General features: G+C 39.5%; 1 protein-coding gene across 3 annotated transcripts; it reads right to left on the minus strand.

Moving 5' to 3' along the window:
* Positions 1 to 1,045: 1,045 nt before the first annotated feature.
* hhla1 (HHLA1 neighbor of OC90) lies at positions 1,046 to 17,234 on the minus strand. 3 transcript variants are annotated; one of them, XM_084546624.1, is made up of 16 exons: positions 16,880 to 16,938; positions 16,663 to 16,785; positions 15,561 to 15,655; positions 15,296 to 15,352; positions 14,146 to 14,226; positions 13,012 to 13,095; positions 11,618 to 11,701; positions 11,457 to 11,540; positions 11,313 to 11,369; positions 9,919 to 10,002; positions 9,455 to 9,484; positions 9,284 to 9,373; positions 8,475 to 8,792; positions 4,833 to 5,004; positions 3,523 to 3,605; positions 1,046 to 1,378 (listed from the first exon to the last, which is right to left on the minus strand). In XM_084546624.1, exons 3-16 carry the CDS (start codon positions 15,649 to 15,651, stop codon positions 1,335 to 1,337), a joined length of 1,359 nt encoding a protein of 452 aa, XP_084402750.1. In that variant the 5' UTR covers positions 15,652 to 15,655; positions 16,663 to 16,785; positions 16,880 to 16,938; the 3' UTR covers positions 1,046 to 1,334. The 3 variants fall into 3 exon arrangements, with proteins under 3 accessions (XP_084402750.1, XP_084402749.1, XP_084402751.1); XM_084546623.1 differs by having other exon boundaries at positions 16,663 to 17,234; XM_084546625.1 differs by lacking the exon at positions 9,919 to 10,002 and having other exon boundaries at positions 16,663 to 17,234.
* Positions 17,235 to 20,549: the final 3,315 nt, after the last annotated feature.

Here is a 20,549-nt window from a genome sequence, read left to right on the forward strand (position 1 = left end):
AAATGCTGAAACAAATGTGACATACTCACCTTAATTGTGGGACGTCAGCTGCACTAGTTGTGTCCTCCTCACTGAACAAAGCTTCACCTCTGTCTCAGACATTAGCAGCCAATAAAAAGACTCTTTAATGGCGTCCCGTTTCCCAACAGAATAAACTCTGAGCTCCGGCCGCCCCCCTCGGTTCAGCTCTTATTGGCTCTGGGGTGACACCTGAGCAGGATCTTATCGTGGTTTGGGTCCCGTTCAGGTATGTGAGGCTCTAACAGAGGTGGGGTCCTGACAGGAGAGGAGGGTTGGGGTTGGGGTGGGGGGGGGCACAGAGTTGTCTTTGTCTCTGACCCGGGGGTCGACCCGGACTTATCTGATCCTCCAGGAGTTCGGATCAATGACTGCCTGCAGGGGAGGGGAGGGGCTTTAATAACAGGGGGGCTGATAGTGGGGCTTTGTGTGGGACAGGTGCATCTGAGGGGGAGGACGGTACAGATGTTTATATCATGTTAGACACAGGAAGAGGGTTCAGTTACAATATCTGAACTGTTTCCGTTTAAAGGAACCTTTTTGTTTTTAGATAAATCAAGACGTTGTGAATATCTGCATAACCTGTGGATTATTCCCTGAGCTTAGACTGTAAGGCAGCAGGTTCTCCCTTCACACCCAACATGATCTGATCTTGTCCCATCAGCGTGTCGACTCATTTAATGCACAATATTTGTAATTTGACGTTAATTCTCAAAGACACCGTGTTAATTTAGATGAAGCGTGCTGCGTCAGAACAGACGCTCCAACGATTAACGTTCAACAGTGAATTAATAACCAATTATTTTAACAATCGATCGAGTTAGAGAGACGTCGTGTTTCATTTAAAACCAGGAGGAATCAGAGACCTGTCCTCTGTGAGACTCTTTTTACTGAAGGTTATTTATTTGACGTTTAGGGAGGAACACTAATGTTTCTTGTTCATGTTGTGATACTAATATTGTTTTCCAGATAAAATCCGACTGAAAACGAGCATCAGAGAAAGAAAAGTAAAACGTAGCCAGGTTTTTATTATCGTTTCTACATTTCTTCCAAATCAACAACAACCGGTTTGTGAATCTTAAAAGTCGTGTTTTGGTTTTCAGTCACGTCCCAGATGTTTCTAAAGGGAATCACAGCGGAGGGTGAATGATGGTGAACGATTCCTGAACCAGATCTGGAGATCAGCTCCAGTGGGTTCGGTTCTCATACGTTCTCTAGATGTTCCAGATGTGCGCTCAGCTGTAGTTTGTGGTTTCGGTCACTTCCTGTGACGATGAACGGCTCTTTGTCTCCCCGCTCCTCGGCCTCGGCTCTGGTCACAGTTTACTGCACATCTTTGTCAAGCATCTCTGTTTCAGATCTGAGGAGGAGGAGGAGGGAGGAAGGTTACACCAGAGACACAACAGGTAGATTCTACTGCTAGCTGTGGGTTTAATGAAATAATTATACACCAATCAGCCACAACATTATGACCAGTGAAGACGAGACTTCCTCAGTTTAACCCTCTGTGGTCTAGAGAATCACTGGCCTATAAGTTTGACTATTTTTGGTTTTATCTTTATATTTCATCTTAAAAACAGTTTACCTCTCCTTGTTTGGTGTCATTCTTTTTCACCACAACCTCACATGTGTGACTTTACAGTTAGTTTGTCATGTTGACAAACTGTATTAACACACTGGACCTGAAACCAAACTAGAAACATAACATCTGAGCAGGAAAAGGTTTGATTTTTTCACCGTGAAAACCACAAACATGTTTAACAAACCATTTTTATAACTTTGAATGTAAATCTAAACTGTAAATTTCAAAAGTTATTTACAACTATTTACAATAAAATGCAGGACATGCATCAGACAAGTATTTACAACTATCAGGCGTCACAATAAGTAACGTCTAAAGGTCACATATCTCTTAAAACTCACTTCAAAAACGTGAACCAAACATGACGACGATAAATCATTTATAATAAGTCTAATTTTACTTGGCCTATTAATACGGAGACTCAGTGATGCTGCTACGTCGTCTTAAACTGGTCGTGTCAACCTTTCCTCCATGTTCTATCTTTATTGATCCAAAACAATCAGTTCAAAAACTGCAGAGATGGAGAAGCAGCTGGAAATACTGAAGAGGAAACACGCTGCTAACAAGAGGACCAATCACAGCTCTTGATGTCTGCGTCGCCATGGCGCCTGGTTACATTTCTAACGGTGTTATGGTCTGGGTCAACTTAAGAAGTCTAAACCACCTGTTAGAGCTTCATGAAGTTATCATCGGATTAATTTTGTTGTTTTGAAGCACATTTAGTCCAAACCGTTATTTTAAAACTGACTCGTTTTATTCTCCTTTAGTGTCTCCATTTGATCTTTAAATCTTTCTTTCTCTTCTTTTTAAAGTCAGTTTCCGCTCAGAGTCCTCTGGTCTATAAATACCGGCTGAGCTCTAATTAAAGCCTGAGGACGCTCGGTGACGTGACGTGGGATCATCGTCTCTCTGCGACCTCTTCAGCCCATTAGGCTCCAGCAGAACCAGACGCTCTAATGAGCTCCTACACCGACACCACGCCGTCAGCGCAGGTGAAGGATGAAGTGCCCCCCCAATTATTTCTGATTCAGACTCTCCTGTTTGTTGAACCTACTTCAGAACCACTAGAGGAAACTGAGGAGATGATTTCTTTTAAGGACGAAACAACAAATTAGAAACCGTCAATAAAACTGAATTACACCAGAGCTGACCTTCTATCACTGATTCTCTTTCATCTCCTCAGTCTGATCTGGTCTCTAGAGTCCAGGTGTGAACGCTGATCCTTTCTCTTTTCCTTCCTTCCTTTCCTCGTTCCCTTCCTTCCTTCCTTCCTTCCCCCTTAAATAAATCAGATCTTAACATGTGAGAGTCTTTCCATCTTGTTCCAACATCTGGATCATGTCTCCAAGTCAACCAGCAGCTGTTGATGGTTCTGATCCAGCGGTAGGTAGAGATCCATTAGAGACAGCAGCTGGTACAATATTCTACTGACCACATGATGGCGCTGCTGATTTACAGACACACAAACTGAGATCAGATCTCAAGTGCTGGCTGGGGACGCATGTGGAGACACATTTATATTAAGACCAGGCGGCGACACAGGGACGTAGAGATGGACAGGTGGAGATCAGATCAGATTAAAAAGACAAACGGCTGCAGGATAAACAGGATTTTGATAAATAATGATAATAATTTAAGTCACTTAACGACAGAAGATCATTTGTGGGTCATCCAGGCTCAGATCACTTGAAGCTCTTGTATTAATTTCCTTTCACTCCAAAATAACTAACTGTGTCATCTTCAAGTTTAAATTCTGAGTCACATCTCAGTAAAGGTTTAACAGACAGGACCGTCTCTCTAGTGTACACAGAGCCCGGCTGTAGATGAGGATTAACTCTGACGGAGCTTTCACAGTCGCTCCGTCACCTCCACCCAGCCATCGATCCGTCCTACATCCAACCCTCCCGCCACAGCTCACTTACTTCTGGAGAAGGAGACTCTCCTGACCCGCCGACACACCTCAGACGTGTGCTGTTCATACCAGAGGTGGCTGTCGTCGCAGTAACTGGAAGACAGGAGGACGCTGTGATGAACAATGGGCCATGAACGCAACACAACCAGAGCTAAGACTCAGGGAAGGTCTGAGTCACCTCTATACAGGTAATAGATAAACTAAATACCTTAGATAAACTAACTATCAGCTAGAATAACAGGATTATATTAACAGGCCATAAACTACAAACTGAGTGATGTCAAGATATATGTGTGATGGTTCTAAGGTTTTAGTTAGAGACAGGTTTTAGCTAACCTTCAGAGATGGTTGCTCCTGATAAATCACAGGTGTTTGGGACAGACTCTGCAAAACCAATTGTTTATTCTTGTCATGTCATGTCTTGTCTGTCTCTCAGCTGTGGTGCTTCTGTCAGTGTAGCTTAGCATTAGAGCTTGTATCCAATCATATTTCATCATCATGTGTTGCTGGAGTCAAAGAAATCTGCCTGGGCCTTCACAATTAAAACTGAAACACACTGTAATGACGCTGTTCCTTTAACCAATCACATTTCTAGTTGGTATTCTTAGTCCTTCTCTGTGTCCTACGGTAGCGTCATAGCTAGTTGTTGAAGCCACCATGGAGGAAGGAGGAGAGGCTATCCATTTGGTTGCAGATCTTCTTAGAAAGACATTTTCACGGCGGACTTTGAAGGAAAAGCTGGATATTGTGAGGAAAGGCCGCCCAACCCTGGAGCTAGCTAGCCTGACCCAGCCGGGGAAACTTTCAGGTCAGCAACTATGAGCGCTACCCTTGGTTGACAGGATCTGAGGAGAACTCTAAATAGTTTCTAAAGTTCTGGTGAATAAAATGAATTCTATTTACATCTGTTATGTATATTTTTGTCATTTTATTGGGTCAACATTGATGCTTCTGCTGGATTTGACGTATGTGGTGCTGGTGGCTGCAGAGAGTGAGAGGAGACTTTATGAATCGTTCTAAGTGAGTTTCTTTCTTTAGTGATGACATTCATCTCTCTATATGAGATACCTGTCTACCATGCTACGTCCTGTTTTATTGTGTATCTGTATGATGTTGATGGTTCTTATAGCAGTGGAGTCATAACCATCGTATTAAGAGGTGTTTTAATGAGGTTGGAGGTCATTGAAGGTCTAGGTGGTAAACACATGGCCCACCACTGCTACTTCATATATGCATAGCTTTTTGTAAGTCTAACCACATCTCCAGTTTGCAGCAGCGCCCTCTTGTTGTATGAAAAGTGTAATAATCGGTTGTAAGAACCTCTTCATGCGTGTCTTGTGGCTGAAGGGTCTGCACAGACACTGGGAGAAAAACTTGCAGAGCTCCAGGACACAGGGCTGCAGCTTGTGAGCGGCGACGGTGGTCGTGGTCGTGGTCGCGGCGCCGGAGGAGATGGCCACGCCGCTCAGCTCTGACCTTCTCCAAGGACAACCTCTCAACACAGAGAGAGAAAGAGGTCACGTCAGTCATGAGCAGCTCTGATTAAACCTTCACCACCTCCTTCATTAGTGCACGCCCGGCCAAACAAAACCAAATAATGGAGAACGGAGACAAAAGGGTGATTAGGTGAAGTGAAAATAACTAAATAAACACATTATAATTAACCTTTGAAAGCTCAGGGAGGTGATTTGGAGACATTATGTGTGGAGTAAATCATCCTTCAAATATTGCCACTGTATTTGTTTTGCATAATGTCACGTTGGTGCTTAAATTCCCATCACAGGAATCACGGGAGCTGCTGCATTTTAATCATAGTCAATCTATTTCAGGTAGAGCGGCTCCACATTACCATGAAAATACAGATTCAAATGAATTTTAATTAGAACGTTATCCACATGCCGCACGTATTTGCTCATTTTGTAAACCGTGTCGTGGCGACGCCGGGCTCAAGAAGCTTTTATACATCCACCTTAAAGAGGAAACAAAAAGGATTAGTGGTGCCTGGTGGATTTAAGATGCAGGACTGGGTGCTTTCTCTCTTCATTAGCACCACTTCAGCTTCATGGCATTGTCTTCTCACAGTAAAGGTTTCAGCAAACATCACAGAGAAACTATGAAAAAAAAAAAAAAGCCAATGTTTGTCTTGACGACAGCTTTGTCATAAATAAGAAAGAACAAGAGTTCCCTCTGCTGCAGACGAGATGTTGATTTGAGTCAGATTCATCTCAGAATCAGCTGTTAGAGGAGAGTCTGGAAATGAAGGAGCTGCAGAGAAACAACGAGGAAGAAGAAGAAGAAAGAAGGAAGGAAGAAGGAGAAGATGGAAGAATGGAAAAGAAGAAGAAGAAATAAGAACAAGAAGGAGAAGAATTATGAAGAAAGAAGAGAGAGAAGAAGAATGAAGAAGGAAGAAGAAGAATAAGCAAGAAGATGAAGAAGAAGAAAGAACAAGGAAAAATGAAGAAGAAGAAGGAAGAAGGAAGCAAATAAAGAACTGCTCAGACCAAGAAACACAAGGAATGGAGGTTATAGACCAGAAGAACCACAACGTCCTGCAGAGACGTCCTCGTCTCATCTGGTCTGGACTGACTGAGACCATCAATGTTTTCCACAATCAGACACTTAAACCCAAAAAACATGGACTTGTAGAGTTTATTGAAGACATTTCATCCAGGTCTTTATGGACATGTCCAGCTGCTCTTCCTTCACCTTTAGTTTTTTTGGATAAACCATGACCTGGAGGACCTGGAGGACCTGGATGATGAGAACCTCCACAGCTACTAAACCTGAACCAAGAGAATCAAGATCTAAGATTTAGTAACATTCTTTTCTTTTTTCTTTTCTTTTCTTCGTCCAATCGTCTTATTTAGTGATTTGTCCCATACGTCTCAGATTTGTTATTTCATGTCCACTTGAGTCTCTGTCCTGGATTCACCCTGAAATCCTTTCGCTAAACGAGCCGACACAGAGCAGACGTTCATGGTTTGAGACGAACAACGAGCAGACGCCTTGCAGCCGGCCGACCTGCACACTAATGACTCTCTGACAAATAGCACAGGATGCTCCGGCCTTCTGTTTGTTGCTAGGCAGAACTCAGAGGGAGGGATGGGGGAGGATGGGGGAGGATGGGGGAGGATGGAGGAGGAGGGATGGGGGTTGATGTCTGTTCAGTGGGGTGTTACTGCCATCTAGTGACTTTAATATTTGAATGGTCCTGAGGACTGAGTCTTAAACTGAGAAATAAACAAACTTGAGTTTCTCCTCTGTGGATCATTAAATCCTTTCTCATCAGCTGATGCTATTTTATTCTGAGCATTTTATTAAGATTTATTTAACTACGGTGGAAAGGTTGCATGAAAATTGATGCTGCACTGTAAAAAATGAAAGGATATTTTTAGATATTAATGGCAAATAAACCAAGATGAAACAAGTGCTTAAAGTGGATTACTTTAGTCACTATAATACTAAATAATCGCCCAAAATCCCAGCATAAACTCAAATAATTTAATTATCTACACTGTCAAATTGTGCATTGTATTATTCGTATAATTGTAAGTAAAAAACTATTATTATGACAGAAAACCTTTTTTCTGACCAACTCTTGTGCTGGTGCCCATTTTTATTCTAAACATTTTATTTAAGGAAAGATGCTGAAAAGAGAAATATTTGTCTCTAGTCAATGATCATTATATTAATTTTCAAATATTTTAATTTGAGTTTTAACCACTGATTTTGCCTAAAAATAATTTTGACTACAGAAACAAATAAATTCATATTTATAATATTCATTTTAAAAAAACATGTTTTTTTTTTTAAATCATATTAAAGACGGTGAAAAAATAAATACTCGTCTCTCATCACTGTTCACTATTTGTTCCTAAAAATAATATTAAAATTCCTACAGATTTAAATCAATTTATAAACAAATTTAAAATAGTTTATTTATTTTGTCACTGATGGTGCCTAAAAATAATTCTAACACTAATACAGATTTAAATAAATTCATAAACTATCTTAAAATATTTTAAAAAATTATATTAAAGATGGCGACAAAATAAATATTCATCTCTCGTCACTGAAGGAGATTCATGCATCAGAGCCTAAAAACAAATATTAAAACGACAGATTGAAATCAATGTTTAGTCATAATTCATAATTAATTTATAATCAGTTTTAGTTTTTGTCACTGATCCTGATGGATCATGTTGAATATTTGGTTCATTTGAATTTAACCTCTAAAACGTTAAGATGAAAACCAAATCGACTAAATCCACATAAACGGGGCTGTGCCTTCGTTACCGTGGTTACCATCCTCTGCATGACTTCCTCCCTCTCCGTCCCATGTTACAACACACACACACACACACAGACACACACACACACACACACACACACCCCCCTCTCTCCTGAGCTCAGATTGAATCAGTATCCGTCGCTGTGTCCAGAAACGACAGAGGATGGATGTGATGAGATTACAGCTGCAGGTCACAGTCAGCAGCTGGAGTTCTATCTCTTTATCACCCTCAACCATCAATAGTCAGCCTTACTACCAGAAAAACTAAAAATAATGAATATCTGTTTATATTTTCTCAGTTAGCGCCTCCTTGTGGTTGAGAGAACAATGACGTACTAACATAGAAAAGCAGAACATCTACAGAACAGTAACCTGGAAGACAGAACAACGTCCTCCACCTATGAATGTTTTTATGGTGGAGGACATTTATCTGGAGTCTCTCTGTTGGAAACTGATTCTGCTCCAGCAAAGATCTGCTGGACCAATCAGATCGTTTGTGGGTGGGGCTTAATGTAGGAGATGAACAGCAGAGTAACAATAGTGATAGACGTCATCTGAGAAGATGTGAAGTCTATGGTTTGACCTGACTTTAATCAGTTGTTATTTGACTTGTTTCACATTAAATGATTTAAATGTAATTATATAATCTAAAATGATTAAATCTTTACCAGGTTTCTCTGTTTCCACTGTTGTCGTTCGTCTCGTTGGCCGAACGGTGAACGCCTCGTCTTGCGTTATCGTCGTAGCAGCTGTGGTTAGTCGGCTCAGACTAATCGCTGGTGCTACTGTTGTGGTGGCTGCAGCGGTCGCTACGGTGACGGTGGTGGTGGTGGTGGTGGTCTGTTCTGAGGTGGTACTCGGTGGTGGTGGTGGTGTTGTTGACGTCTCCGTCCCTTCAGGTGTAGTTTGTCTTTGCAGCGTGAAGGTGGAGGAAGGTCGAGTGGTGGTGACCTTCACTGACGTTGGGACGGTTTCATCCAGAATAACTGAAGTTAAACAACGAGACGCAGACGAACAGGAACAATTAGAGCTCTTTATACAAACTACTCATTGTTAGGGATGTATTAACTGACTAAAAGCTTAGGACACAATAAGGAGAATAAATGAAAAGCACCCAGATGAGCAGGAAACGTGAAATCAGAAACATGTGTCAGCACCACTATGAACCACAGCCTACTTTCAGTCGCACGTTACTTAGGCAGATTTCCGGGAAACATGCAACTTAAAGTAAAAATGAATGATCACATTTGTGCAGGAGTAAATTTAGTCTTTGTAGGTTTAAATCTTCTTAAATCTGAGGTGGTTCATGCGTCTGAAGTGTAGAAAGACTGGATGACTTCTATAGCTCTGCTGTCGTTGTTCTCTGAGACATTAAATGTGGACGGAGGAAGCAAACTCAAAGCTCATTTCTGTTCTTAAACCTTTTCCTGGATGAAATCAGACCTGAGCAGCTTCCTGCCCGAACAAAGAGACTCACCATGAGCAGTAGAGAGGACTCTGCTGGTTAACGCCGAGCTCATCCCAGATGGAGAGATGTGACTCAGACTCGTGGGCAGTTGGTGCCAATCTGAGGTTTAAAATAGACATTTGGAGATTTAAACCTCTCTGTGTGTCTTTTATATATATATATAAGTAATGATGTACTCACCGACAGGGAGCCTGAAGGAGGAGACGTTAGCTGAAGGAAAAGGTGAAAGAGACATAGAGTTCAGGTATTAAATTCTTCCATTAAAGCCTCTAGATGCTGCATCGTGGTGCTACAGTATTTGTTTGTTCACCTTTAAAATTTAAATATATTTGTGGTTGATTAATGGTCTCTTTACTATAAGTCTAAATTATTTTAATTTCTGCCAAAATACCAGCGACAAACTGAAATAAGTTATTATCTACACTGTAAAAGATGACACTGTAATACTCTAATATTGAAAAACGACTATTATAACAGGAAACTTCATCTTATTGATGTTTGTACTGGTGCTTATTATTATTCTAAGCTAACTACACCTTTAACAGTCTATCTGTAGCTGTGTGAGTGTGTGTGTGTGTGACTTTTATTAAAGTGGTGTGAGCCGATGCTGCTCTCTGCTGGTCTAGTGGTGGATCAGCATGAACCTGTGTGAGGTCCTTCTACGATGGTCTGGTTGAAGAGAGGAGTGATGGAGTCGACCTCCCACAACTCCTCAGACACCTCTCTGCCTGGACACAGACATCATCATCATCATCATCATCATCATCATCATCATCACCACCACCACTAATTAATACAGATGAAGAGAAGCAACTCATTCCTTTATGTTATTTATCCTCCCAAGACATTTGATTTGCAAGTGGAAAATGAGAAGAAAGTCTTTTATAAATGTTGCAGCAGAAATAACAGAAGCTGAAATACTGATGGATTTATTAAGATTCTCTCTTAAATTACTTGCATAAGTACAAAAAGTTTTAGTCCTGTGAAGTCCGACATGTTTTGCACCATTTCCATACATGATATGAATATTTTCCTTATGGAAGCAGCCTGTAATTACTTTATACGTTAAGTTTTGGTAAAATAAAGGTGAAAAGTTGTGGATCAAATATAATACAGCAGGTTTACGTGGTCTGAGACTTAGATAGACAGGAGATGAAGGTGATTGGTCACAGTTGCTTAGTTGCACATAAAAGAAAACACTCTTGAAGCTCACTAGTAAAAGAGACACAGTTGTAAGAAAGGTGGAAAAATAGAATTAAAATAAAATAGTAATATTAAAATAAATACAGCAAACACAATAGGATGTAACAGAGTGTAAAAAATGTACAAGAATTGCATTTGTACAGATTGACTAGAGATATAAGACACATTTAGAACAAAATAAAATGTGTGCTAATATTTCGACTGGTTTGGTTTTATTTTTCTTTAAGCAGGATCCTTATGTCCTATTTTATTTTTGGATTTTTAGTGAAAAATAAAAACAGTTTCTGCTCAGACAGTGATGGACTGAAAAACGGTGTCCCTGAAATTCTTCTCTGAACTGGTGAATGTATATATATTATATAAATAATGATGTAATTGTGTTAATTAAATTTGAAGAATCAGACATAAATATCTAAAAAAAAAAAAAAAAATCCACTTAAATGGAATAAATTATTGTGTATGATAAGATGACATTTCAGTTGTTTAATTAAAATAGAAAAATTTGCAACTAGTTAAATCACTGGCAGCATAATTACAGATTGAGGTAAATGACCACACATAGCTGCTATTTAATATTTGATCCACAACTTTTCAACATTATTTTAATGTATAAAGTATGAAGTAATTACACTTTGAATCAATAAAGTAAATATTCATATTGAAATATCAGAGACAATATAAATAATATTCTTAGCAAAAATTTCTCTGCAAGAATCTAGAAAACCTATGAAGGCGGCCATTTTGGAAACGGCTGCCAAAAGCTACTGATTCCAGATCATTTAAAGCATTTACTATAACGTCTACACGGACATCCAGTGTCCTGAGCTCTACTTACCCATCTTACCCGCCATCACACAGATGTAAATACAGTCTGAGTTGTTCTTCTGGCTCACTGAGACACACAGAAGAAGGATCATAAGACACAAGACCAAACACCAGGTACATGTTCATCTACGTTTCCTCAGTCACATCCACCCACCTGATAATATGGAGGCAGATTTGAAGAGCTCGTGCAGGTAGCTGGTGGAGTTTCCCATCACGTCCAGGAGAATGGCTGTGAAGTCTGAGGAGAGAGTCGAGCTTTAAGGTTTGTTAAATGATTTGACGCAGCAGGAGACTGAAAGGGTTTGTTTCTCCTGCCTGTTAAATCGTTGGTGTCGTTGGTGACGCAGTAGCAGAACCTCCTCCTGAACATGGTGCCTTCTAAACTTCTGATGCTGGAAACTGAAAAACAAAAAGAAATCAGCTTCTGGAGAATGACAAGATCACATCATGTCCTGCTTGTCTCCAGTATCCTCTGTGACCTCCTTGTAGCTAAATGTTTCTGGTAACTGCTGATCAGTGGTCTACAGCAGCTTGGAGGAATTTTAGCCCATTCCTCAGAACAGAACCACTTCAGTTCTGAGATGTTGGTGGGTTTCCTCACATCAACTGCTTGCTTCAGGTCCTTCCACAACATTTCTATTGGATTAAGGTCAGGACTTTGACTTGGCCGTTCCTAAACATTCATCTTGTTCTTCTTTAACCGTTTTTTTGTAGAACCACTTGTGTTCTTGGTTCTCGTTGTCTTGCTGCATGACCCAGTTTCTCTTCACATTCAGCTCATGGACAGATGTCCTGACATTTTCTTTTAGAGTTCACTGGTAGAATTCAGAATTCATTGGTCCATCAATGAGGACAAGCCGTCCTGGTCCAGATGCAGCAGAACAGGCCCAAACCAGGACATTAGCACCCCCATGTTTGATGGAGGGATGAGGTTCTGATGCTGGAATGATGCAGTGTTGTTTCATCTCATTTAAACCAAACTATTCTACTTTGGTCTCATCTGTCCAATAAACATTGTCCCAATAGTCTTCTGTCTTGTCCACATGATGTTTAGAAATGTTCTTCTTGGAGAGCAGTGTCTTTGTCCACCACACCATGGTTGTTCAGTGGATTCATCAACATTAACATCAGCCAATGAGAGAGAGGCCTTTAGCTGCTTAGAAGTTCCCCTGGGTTCCTTTGGGACCTCTCAGACTATTATGGAGTGATCTTTGTTGGTGGACCACTCCTGTGGAGGGGAACAGTCGTCTTCAATCTGTCTGACTGTGGATTATTTGTGGGTTCCAAACTCTTTAGAGATGGTTCTGGAACCTTTTCCAGCCTGATGAGCAACAACAACTCTTTCTCTGAGCTCCTCAGAAAGCTCCTTTGTCCACAAACATGTGTTGTGAAGATCAGACTGAGACTGATTTAATCCTAGAGGAGCACCTCACTGATATGTAATATTGTCTCACTTTACCCTGAATGAACAAATACACAAGTCTAATATTTCCGTTTGGGTTTTCTTTGTCTACTTTCAGATTCTACCATATTTTAATAAAGTCTAAACATATATGTGATGAACAGATCATTGTCACTGTGCATCCACACCACTAGATGTCGCTACAGCCAAGGTTTTAAAGCCAGGAACCAGCAGACCTCAGTGACTGCCCTCCTCACACTTTCAGTCTGTTTTCAGCTTCAGCTGTTTGAGAGGAGGTGATATTTACTGTTGTAGACCAGCAGGGTGAGTTTGTGGAGAGCCAGGGAGCTGTAGGACGTCACGCTGAGCAGAGAGAAGAGCTGCCGAGAGCCTGCAACGCAAGAAACACATGATGTTTACAAGTAAAAGCCTAGAAAGACGTCAAAGTTGAAAGTTTGGATTCATCTTCTCATTCTCTGCATTGTACATCAACACTGAAGACACTGAAACTATGAAGGAACACAGATTAAAACTCACCTTGAAAAACGGTCACGTCTCTGAATTACAATTACTTTCACTTGTCTTGGTTTTATATCCAATATACGCAGCAAACAAAGTCAACGTTTACACGTTTACAACCAGATAAATCAGGTGTTTAAAGGTCAGTCCAAACTTTCTCTGAGATGTAGAATAAACTTAACGGTTCACAAAATAGAGATGAAAATAAACCTGAATCATTTCTTCTCATTAACTCATCTCCAGACTCTGCTTTAATCTGATAAATATTCAATCTGATTGACGTCGATGGAAAAGTAAATGATGCAGTTATGAATGTTCACATGTATAAAGTAGACTATCAGGAGGAGGCGTTTGAATTTAAAGATCAGGTTTTAATGGTCAGTCCAACCTAATCTCCAAAAAAATACAACCTTCAAAAGATTATTAAGACCTATATCTGTGTGTGTTTTGTGCAGAAAAGATACAAATAAAATTCAGACAAACATCTCAAACTATTTGCATAAAGACGCAATAATTGTCTTTATTTCATTTTGACATTTTTCCCAAATTGTTCTTTAAAAACGTCTTAACCCATCAGATTTGTTTCACTGAGGGTTTAAAACTCTCCTAGCTCTGTGTAGATTCATTAAAACATGTTCACAGTTTTTCATAATAAATCAGGTTTTTAAAGGTCAGTCCAACCTAATCTCCAAAAAAATATAACCTTCAGTAGATCATTAAAACCCATCTCTGTGTGTTTAGTACAGAACTAAGCCAAATTCTCGGCTGCAAATTCAGACAAATATCTGAAAGCAGATGTCTGAGAGACGCTTTAAAGAGTCCTGCCTGAAGTATGACCCCTGCAGAGGTTTAATCACGACACACATGAAAGATTTAGAGCCTCGGGATTGATCTGCACCTGAATGATATTATGACAACGTACCCGACTGGCTGGAATTTATTAGTGTATTGACCAGAGGAGTGAGATCGATGGCAGCGGGGTCGATGTGCTCCTCCGGGATCTCTGGGAAATAAAAGCAGAGAGTGAAGTCAATGGGAGCTCATTCTGGTTCCAACAGCTCTGTTATGGAATTAGCAGCGTCAGCATAATATATTAAAAAAGAAGGAATCAGCCCCCGGGGTGGTTGGTATGTGAATAACACGGGGTCAGTTTAACACTTCGTCCCATTTACTGAGCGGATATTGACCTTTTTATTAAATTTATCTTAAATATGATCCACCTTCGACGTCTGCATGGCTTTATGCTCGACTAAAATCTGACATGTTGTTTGATTTTTAGCTTTAGAGCTGCAGCTCAATTAGATGATTTCCTGCAGCATAACTCAAAGGATTCTTTAATGTGGCGTCTTTTCTTTATGAATAAATATCTCTTGATTTAAAGACATAGATAATTAGACATAATTGTAAATGTTTTGACGCACGTTCAACCAGGATTCAGGTTAGAAACACGCACATGTTTCAAATTAAACCAAAAAATAAATAAAATGCATCCAAAAAACAATAAACCAGGAGAACTGGATTTGTAGAGTTTATTTATTAAAGATGTTTCATCCAAGTCTTCAGCTCTAAAAGTCTGATGGTGGAGCTAGAGTCTGTTTACGTCAAGATACTCACTGGTCAAATAAATGGTAATCTAGCAAAACATCATCAGTCAGAGAGTCCAGACTAAAGATGGTGTACGATTACATCTCAGTCCTCTTCCTCTGTTCAGAGAAGAGTTTTTCAGTTTTACATTGATCTCCTTTACCTCTCTTCCAAACCATCTGTCTTCTCTGGCTAAGATGTAGACGTTGTTGTCTTCCTTTGTCCTTCAGGTGCAGGTGGACTGATGAATCCCTGCCTCAAGAGCTGGATCTCCTGTGTTGAGTGATTCATTTGTCTTTTAGAACTGAAGACTTAGACAAAACGTCTTCTAGAAACTCTACGAGTCCAGATGTCCCTTGTAGTTTTAAAAAGGACATGTGTACGACCACCACAAAACGTAGACAAGTCGTCGAGTCTCTTTGTGACCGATTCAAACTGTGACGTGATACGGTGAAACAGACCGTCTGAAGTGAAAGATAAATAAATACCTGTTGAGTTAAGGACGTCTCTTTTATGCCTCTCTTCCTGCTGCCTGGATCTTAATGCTGCAAAAAAAACACAGCAAGACTTTCACCTTTTAACCATTTTTTTAAATATCCTAAGACGTCTACACACTGTAGAGCAGCCAAAGATGAGAACCTTGAAACACAAAAGAACCTGTTATAATTAGAAGAGTTTCATTGAACAGGTTTGTGTTTTTATTGATGTTCAGAGAACAAACAGTTTGGTGAACCGGTCCTGAAGCTGACGTACCTTGACTGAAGAGCAGGACGAGTAAAACTGTAGAGACACAGGAAATAAAACAGAGACGTGGACGCTGAGTGAACCTCCATGAACCTGCCATGGCCCTGATGGAAACACACAAACACACAAAAAGAGCATCAAAACAAAGTTGATCCTCCAGAAAATCTCCACCTGTCCATCTCTACGTCCCTGTGTCTCCACCTGGTCTTAATATAAATGTGTCTCCACATGCGTCCCCAGCCAGCACTTGAGATCTGATCTCAGTTTGTGTGTCTGTAAATCAGCAGCGCCATCATGTGGTCAGTAGAATATTGTAGCAGCTGCTGTCTCTAATGGATCTCTACCTACCGCTGGATCAGAACCATCAACAGCTGCTTGTTGACTTGGAGACATGATCCAGATGTTGGAACAAGATGGAAAGACTCTCACATGTTAAGATCTGATTGATTTAGAAGGTAAAATAATCTCACTACATATACATGTCCAGTTTTATTATTTATTCCACAGAAACTGGAAGAGCTGCATCTTCTTCTTCTTCTTCTTGTCTTTGTAATGATAAGTCAGAACTTGAACCTCGTTTCAAGCGTCTGATGAAGCTACAGATCAACTCTACTCCTCCAGTCTCCTGTTCTTTAACTCGACATCATCCAGAGAACTAAACCTTTCAGCTCCACATTCACAGTCGATCAGGACGAACCTTTTAAAAGAAGATTAAACATCCTGGAGACACTCTGACGCACTGAGATAAGATCATCTATTCTCTTTACATTTTGCTTTTTAATTGATTTTTTTATTTTGTATTGTGCATGTATAATGATTTACTGGGTAAAGGCTAATTGTGCAAAGTCTTTGCATCTTATGGACGTAGATTTATACGTAAATAAATGTTTGCACATTTTGAGAATGAAAAAAGAATCAGAGGTAAATCAGCAGCATATGTTTCTATAGTTGATTTTTCTTTCTTTACATTTTCAATAAATCAAACAAATAAACTTAGACACGTCTTAGTAAAGTGGAAACCTTTCAGCTGCAGCAGCGCCAGGTAACAATAAGTTGTTTTTAAACTTTAAAGTTTCAGTTATCTTATTAATTATACCTGAACACGTCCTACCTGCTGCCTGATTTGTCCCGTGCAGCATCAAACCTGGGTCAGTGTGTCCCACGGCGACGCTCAGACCAGGATTAAAGGATGTTTTCCTCCCGTGAACACCAGCGTCTGGCAGCTCACTGAGCTCTGGACAAAAAAAAAAACACAACACAACAAATGACGGAGTCTGAACGCTGGGCACCGATCCATGACCCACTGTAAGAAATATCAGAGCTCCGACCTCATGAAGAGACACGACCTGAAGGATCGAGTCTGGTTTGACTTCCTCTGAGAGGAGCTGATTAAAGATGGAGACATGTTGTTGCACAAAATGACGACAAAGAGACACAAATTAATCACAACGACGACAACAAGGACGAATAAAACCAGTAGAAAGAGACACAAACAAACTGTAAGAGACAAACAAACCAACAACAAGACACACACAATCACAACAAAAAGACACACAGGACTACAAAGCAACTGGAAAGACACACAAAACTACTACAAGACACAAACCAACTACAGAGACACACAAAAAGACTAAAAACAGACACGAACCAACAAGAAAGAGACAAAAACGGACGATAAAGACACAAACCAGCCACAAAGACACGCAAGATCACTAGAAAGAGACACAATCGAAATGTAAGAGACACACAAACCAACTAAAGACACAAACCAGCTACAGAGACACACAACATGACTACATGTTACACAAACCAACTAGAAAGACACGCAAAATCCCTAGAAAGGAGACACAAAGACACTAGAAAGACACAAACCAACTACAGACATATACAACATGACTAAATTACACAAACTAATCACAAAGACACACAACATGGCTGCAAAGAGACACAAACCATCAAGAAAGAGACACAAAATGAGGACAGAGACATGAAAGATCAGTAGAAAGAGACACAATCAAACTGAAAGAGACAAACAAACCAACAACAAGACACACAGAATGACTACACAAAGACACAACCAGCACCTGTCAATCAGACAGTGAGGGTCATGACCCAGTCGTCACCATGGAGACAGGAACTGGTCTGGATAAATGTTCAAACGTTCAAAGACAGTCTGGATTTATTTCTGAGCTAAGATTCATTTAGTTAACTAGTGGAAGAAGAAGAAGAAACTGGACCTGAAACTAAACCTAGACCTGGCCCTGAGACTGGGCCTGAACCTGGACCTAAACCTGGAACGGACCTTAGACTGGACCTTTGACTGGACCTGAACTTAAACCTGGACCAGACACAGTGACTGTTTTTAATCTTGTTGTTTTATTCATAAAGTTCTTACCTTCAGACCGGGACTCATCTTCATCATCTTTGTGTTCATCGTGTGTTTGTTCGTTTCTTCTTTCGGGAATCAGTTGATCAATCAGACACACCTGTGACTGACACGTGACCAGAAGAAACAGCCCCGCCCACCGACTTCCTGTTTGACTTCCTGTTTTTTTTTTCTCGTTTTTTTATTTATTTTTTGTTTTTTTAACGCAATTAAAACTCAAACATTTTATGTGTCCTATGAACTCTTTATGGTCTCATTTATTTCATTTTATTTTATTTATTTATTTATTTATTTATCACATTTCTATCTTCATTTGATTCAGTTTTTTTTTAATTGTCTGATTTATTTATTTATTGCAGGGTTTAAATTGTTCTCTCAGCTCTTAATGGTGTTGTGTTATTTAACTGTATTTAATATTAAAATATTTTATTTTAATATTCTATTCCAATGTGAATTAGCCTTATTCTTCTTCTTATTATTATTATTATTATTATTATTAGCAGTAGTATTAGTGTATTCATTTATTTTTTTGGTGGATTTTATTTTATTTTATTACAACTTGAATCTCCAGTGCGTTAAATTTAATTTAATTTAATTTAATTTAATTTAATTTAAATTAAATACTCCTGTGGGTACAGGAGTATTTAGTATTTAGCACTTACTTGTGGGCGTTCTTTCTTGTCCTTATAGTAGTATTGTAAGTAGTATTGGTTTGAATTACTTTTATAACTTTATATCTTGACTCAGGAAATCATTTCTCGACACTTTTTACAGCGGAGGGAAGTGTCCTCTGTAGTGTCATACGAGCCGTGGGGACGATCCGTGAATAAGAGGAGTGAATGTGAGTCTTTAATGACACTTTGGCATCAGACACGTTCAGGAACACATTCAGGAGCCGGGGCCGCTGAGGGCCTGGGAACAGACGGACGATAGCAAATCATTATGACCAGAAAGAAATGAGCTTCCAGAACACAGGAGGTGTAAAGGTTAGAAAATATGAGAAGCAAGGGAATAAAAATGAGCAAATTAAAAGTGTGGGAAACATTTAATAAGGTCTGAGGGAAACGAAATAACGACGCTGAGCTGCAGCAAAAGAACCGTAAAGAGACACAAACCAAATCAAACAGAACACGACAATTACAAAGACACCAAGTAAGAGATGGAGAAAAACACAAAGAGACACAAGAGAAGTAGAAAATGACAATAAGAGACACAAACGACTACACAAAGACGCAAAAGGACGACGGAGAAATGTGACACAACAGCTAATTAGTCACAAAAATAGATGCAATCCAACTAAGAGGGGAGATAAAAACAAACACAAAGAGGAATCTAAAGAGATGAAGAAAACAGAATGTGAAACAACAACAAATGAAAGAAATCAGCAAAGAAATTAAAAAGTTACCACAAATATAGAAACAAAATGTATAAGAGACACAAAACGACTGCTAAGGTACGCAAAAAAGTAAAGATGGGACACATGAGAGACATAAAATGATTATAAAAAAATGACTAGGGAGCAGAACAATGACACAGAGTGAAGTAAAACAACCAGAAAAAACGGAAAAGACAGAAAAACATACAACACATAGAACAAAGAGGAACCACAATTACTACAGAAATGAATCACAAAGAGACAAAAAGACACACAACACCACTGAGACGGTGCTGACAGTCTGATAGATTCACAGTAGATGACGCCTGCTGCTCATAAACGTTTTCAGTTCAATACTTTATTAATAACTGGTGCAGTTGAAAAGACAAAAAAAAAACAACTATAAAATAAAATCAGGTAAGAATACATTTGCATATTATATCATCAAAACAAAATATTCAAAGTGGTCTCATACAGAATAGAAATGACAAGTTATTATTAGTAGCAGTATTTATTTTATTTTTATTTTTTCAAACTGGAATGAGAGAAATGATGCACAGCTCTGAAGGCCACTAGTGTAAAGTTGTCCAAACTTCCCACAAACAAAAACTTAAGAACAACAAAACTGTTTCTGACCAAAAAAAGAATAAAAAAGAAGAAATAAATAAATAAATAAATAGATAAATAAATAAAAGCTGCTTCCACAAAGCTGTCTGTGATATCTGAGTTAATTTATAATGGCTACGTTTACACAAGTGAACCATCGCATTAAGCCCCGCCCACATTGTTAGTTTTTATTTTTCTGGATGGAGCTTCACAGACTAATCCATGTTATCCAACATTTCAAAAATCCTCAAGGTTTTCTTCTTTACTTTTTGTTTTATAGACCAGGGGGGGTCAAACATACGGCCCGCAGGCCAAAACCAGGCCACTGGAGGGTCAAATCTGGGACCACAGGATGAATTTACAAAGTGCAAAAACTGCAATTTTTCGCTAAAAGTTACTCCTTCATTCATTCATTTTTCATTATCACTTATTGAGACAGGAGGCAGGGGACAGCCTGGACAGGTCTTTTAGCTTTAGCTCAGGGGTGTCAAACATACAGCCCAGGGGCTAAAACCGTCCCACCGGAGGGTCAAATCTGGGCCTCCTGGCTGGATTTGCAAAGTGCAAATGCTACATAGAAGACATTAACTGCCAACTTTCAATAAAATTAACAGCTAATCCTAATTTGTCC

This window comes from Chelon labrosus, assembly GCF_963514085.1.
Source record: "Chelon labrosus genome assembly, chromosome: 6".
NCBI lineage: Eukaryota > Metazoa > Chordata > Actinopteri > Mugiliformes > Mugilidae > Chelon > Chelon labrosus.

What these genes read in the sequence shown, in the direction of transcription:
- hhla1 (XM_084546623.1), bottom strand. Translation starts at nt 15,651, where the DNA reads ATGGCAGGTTCATGGAGGTTCACTCAGCGTCCACGTCTCTGTTTTATT. An exon ending in ATCTGCCTCCATATTATCAG is followed by an intron (nt 11,370 to 11,456) that starts GTGGGTGGATGT and finishes TGTGTGTCTCAG; the next exon opens with TGAGCCAGAAGAACAACTCA. An exon ending in GAGAGTCTCCTTCTCCAGAA is followed by an intron (nt 1,379 to 3,522) that starts GTAAGTGAGCTG and finishes CCTCCTCCTCAG; the next exon opens with ATCTGAAACAGAGATGCTTG.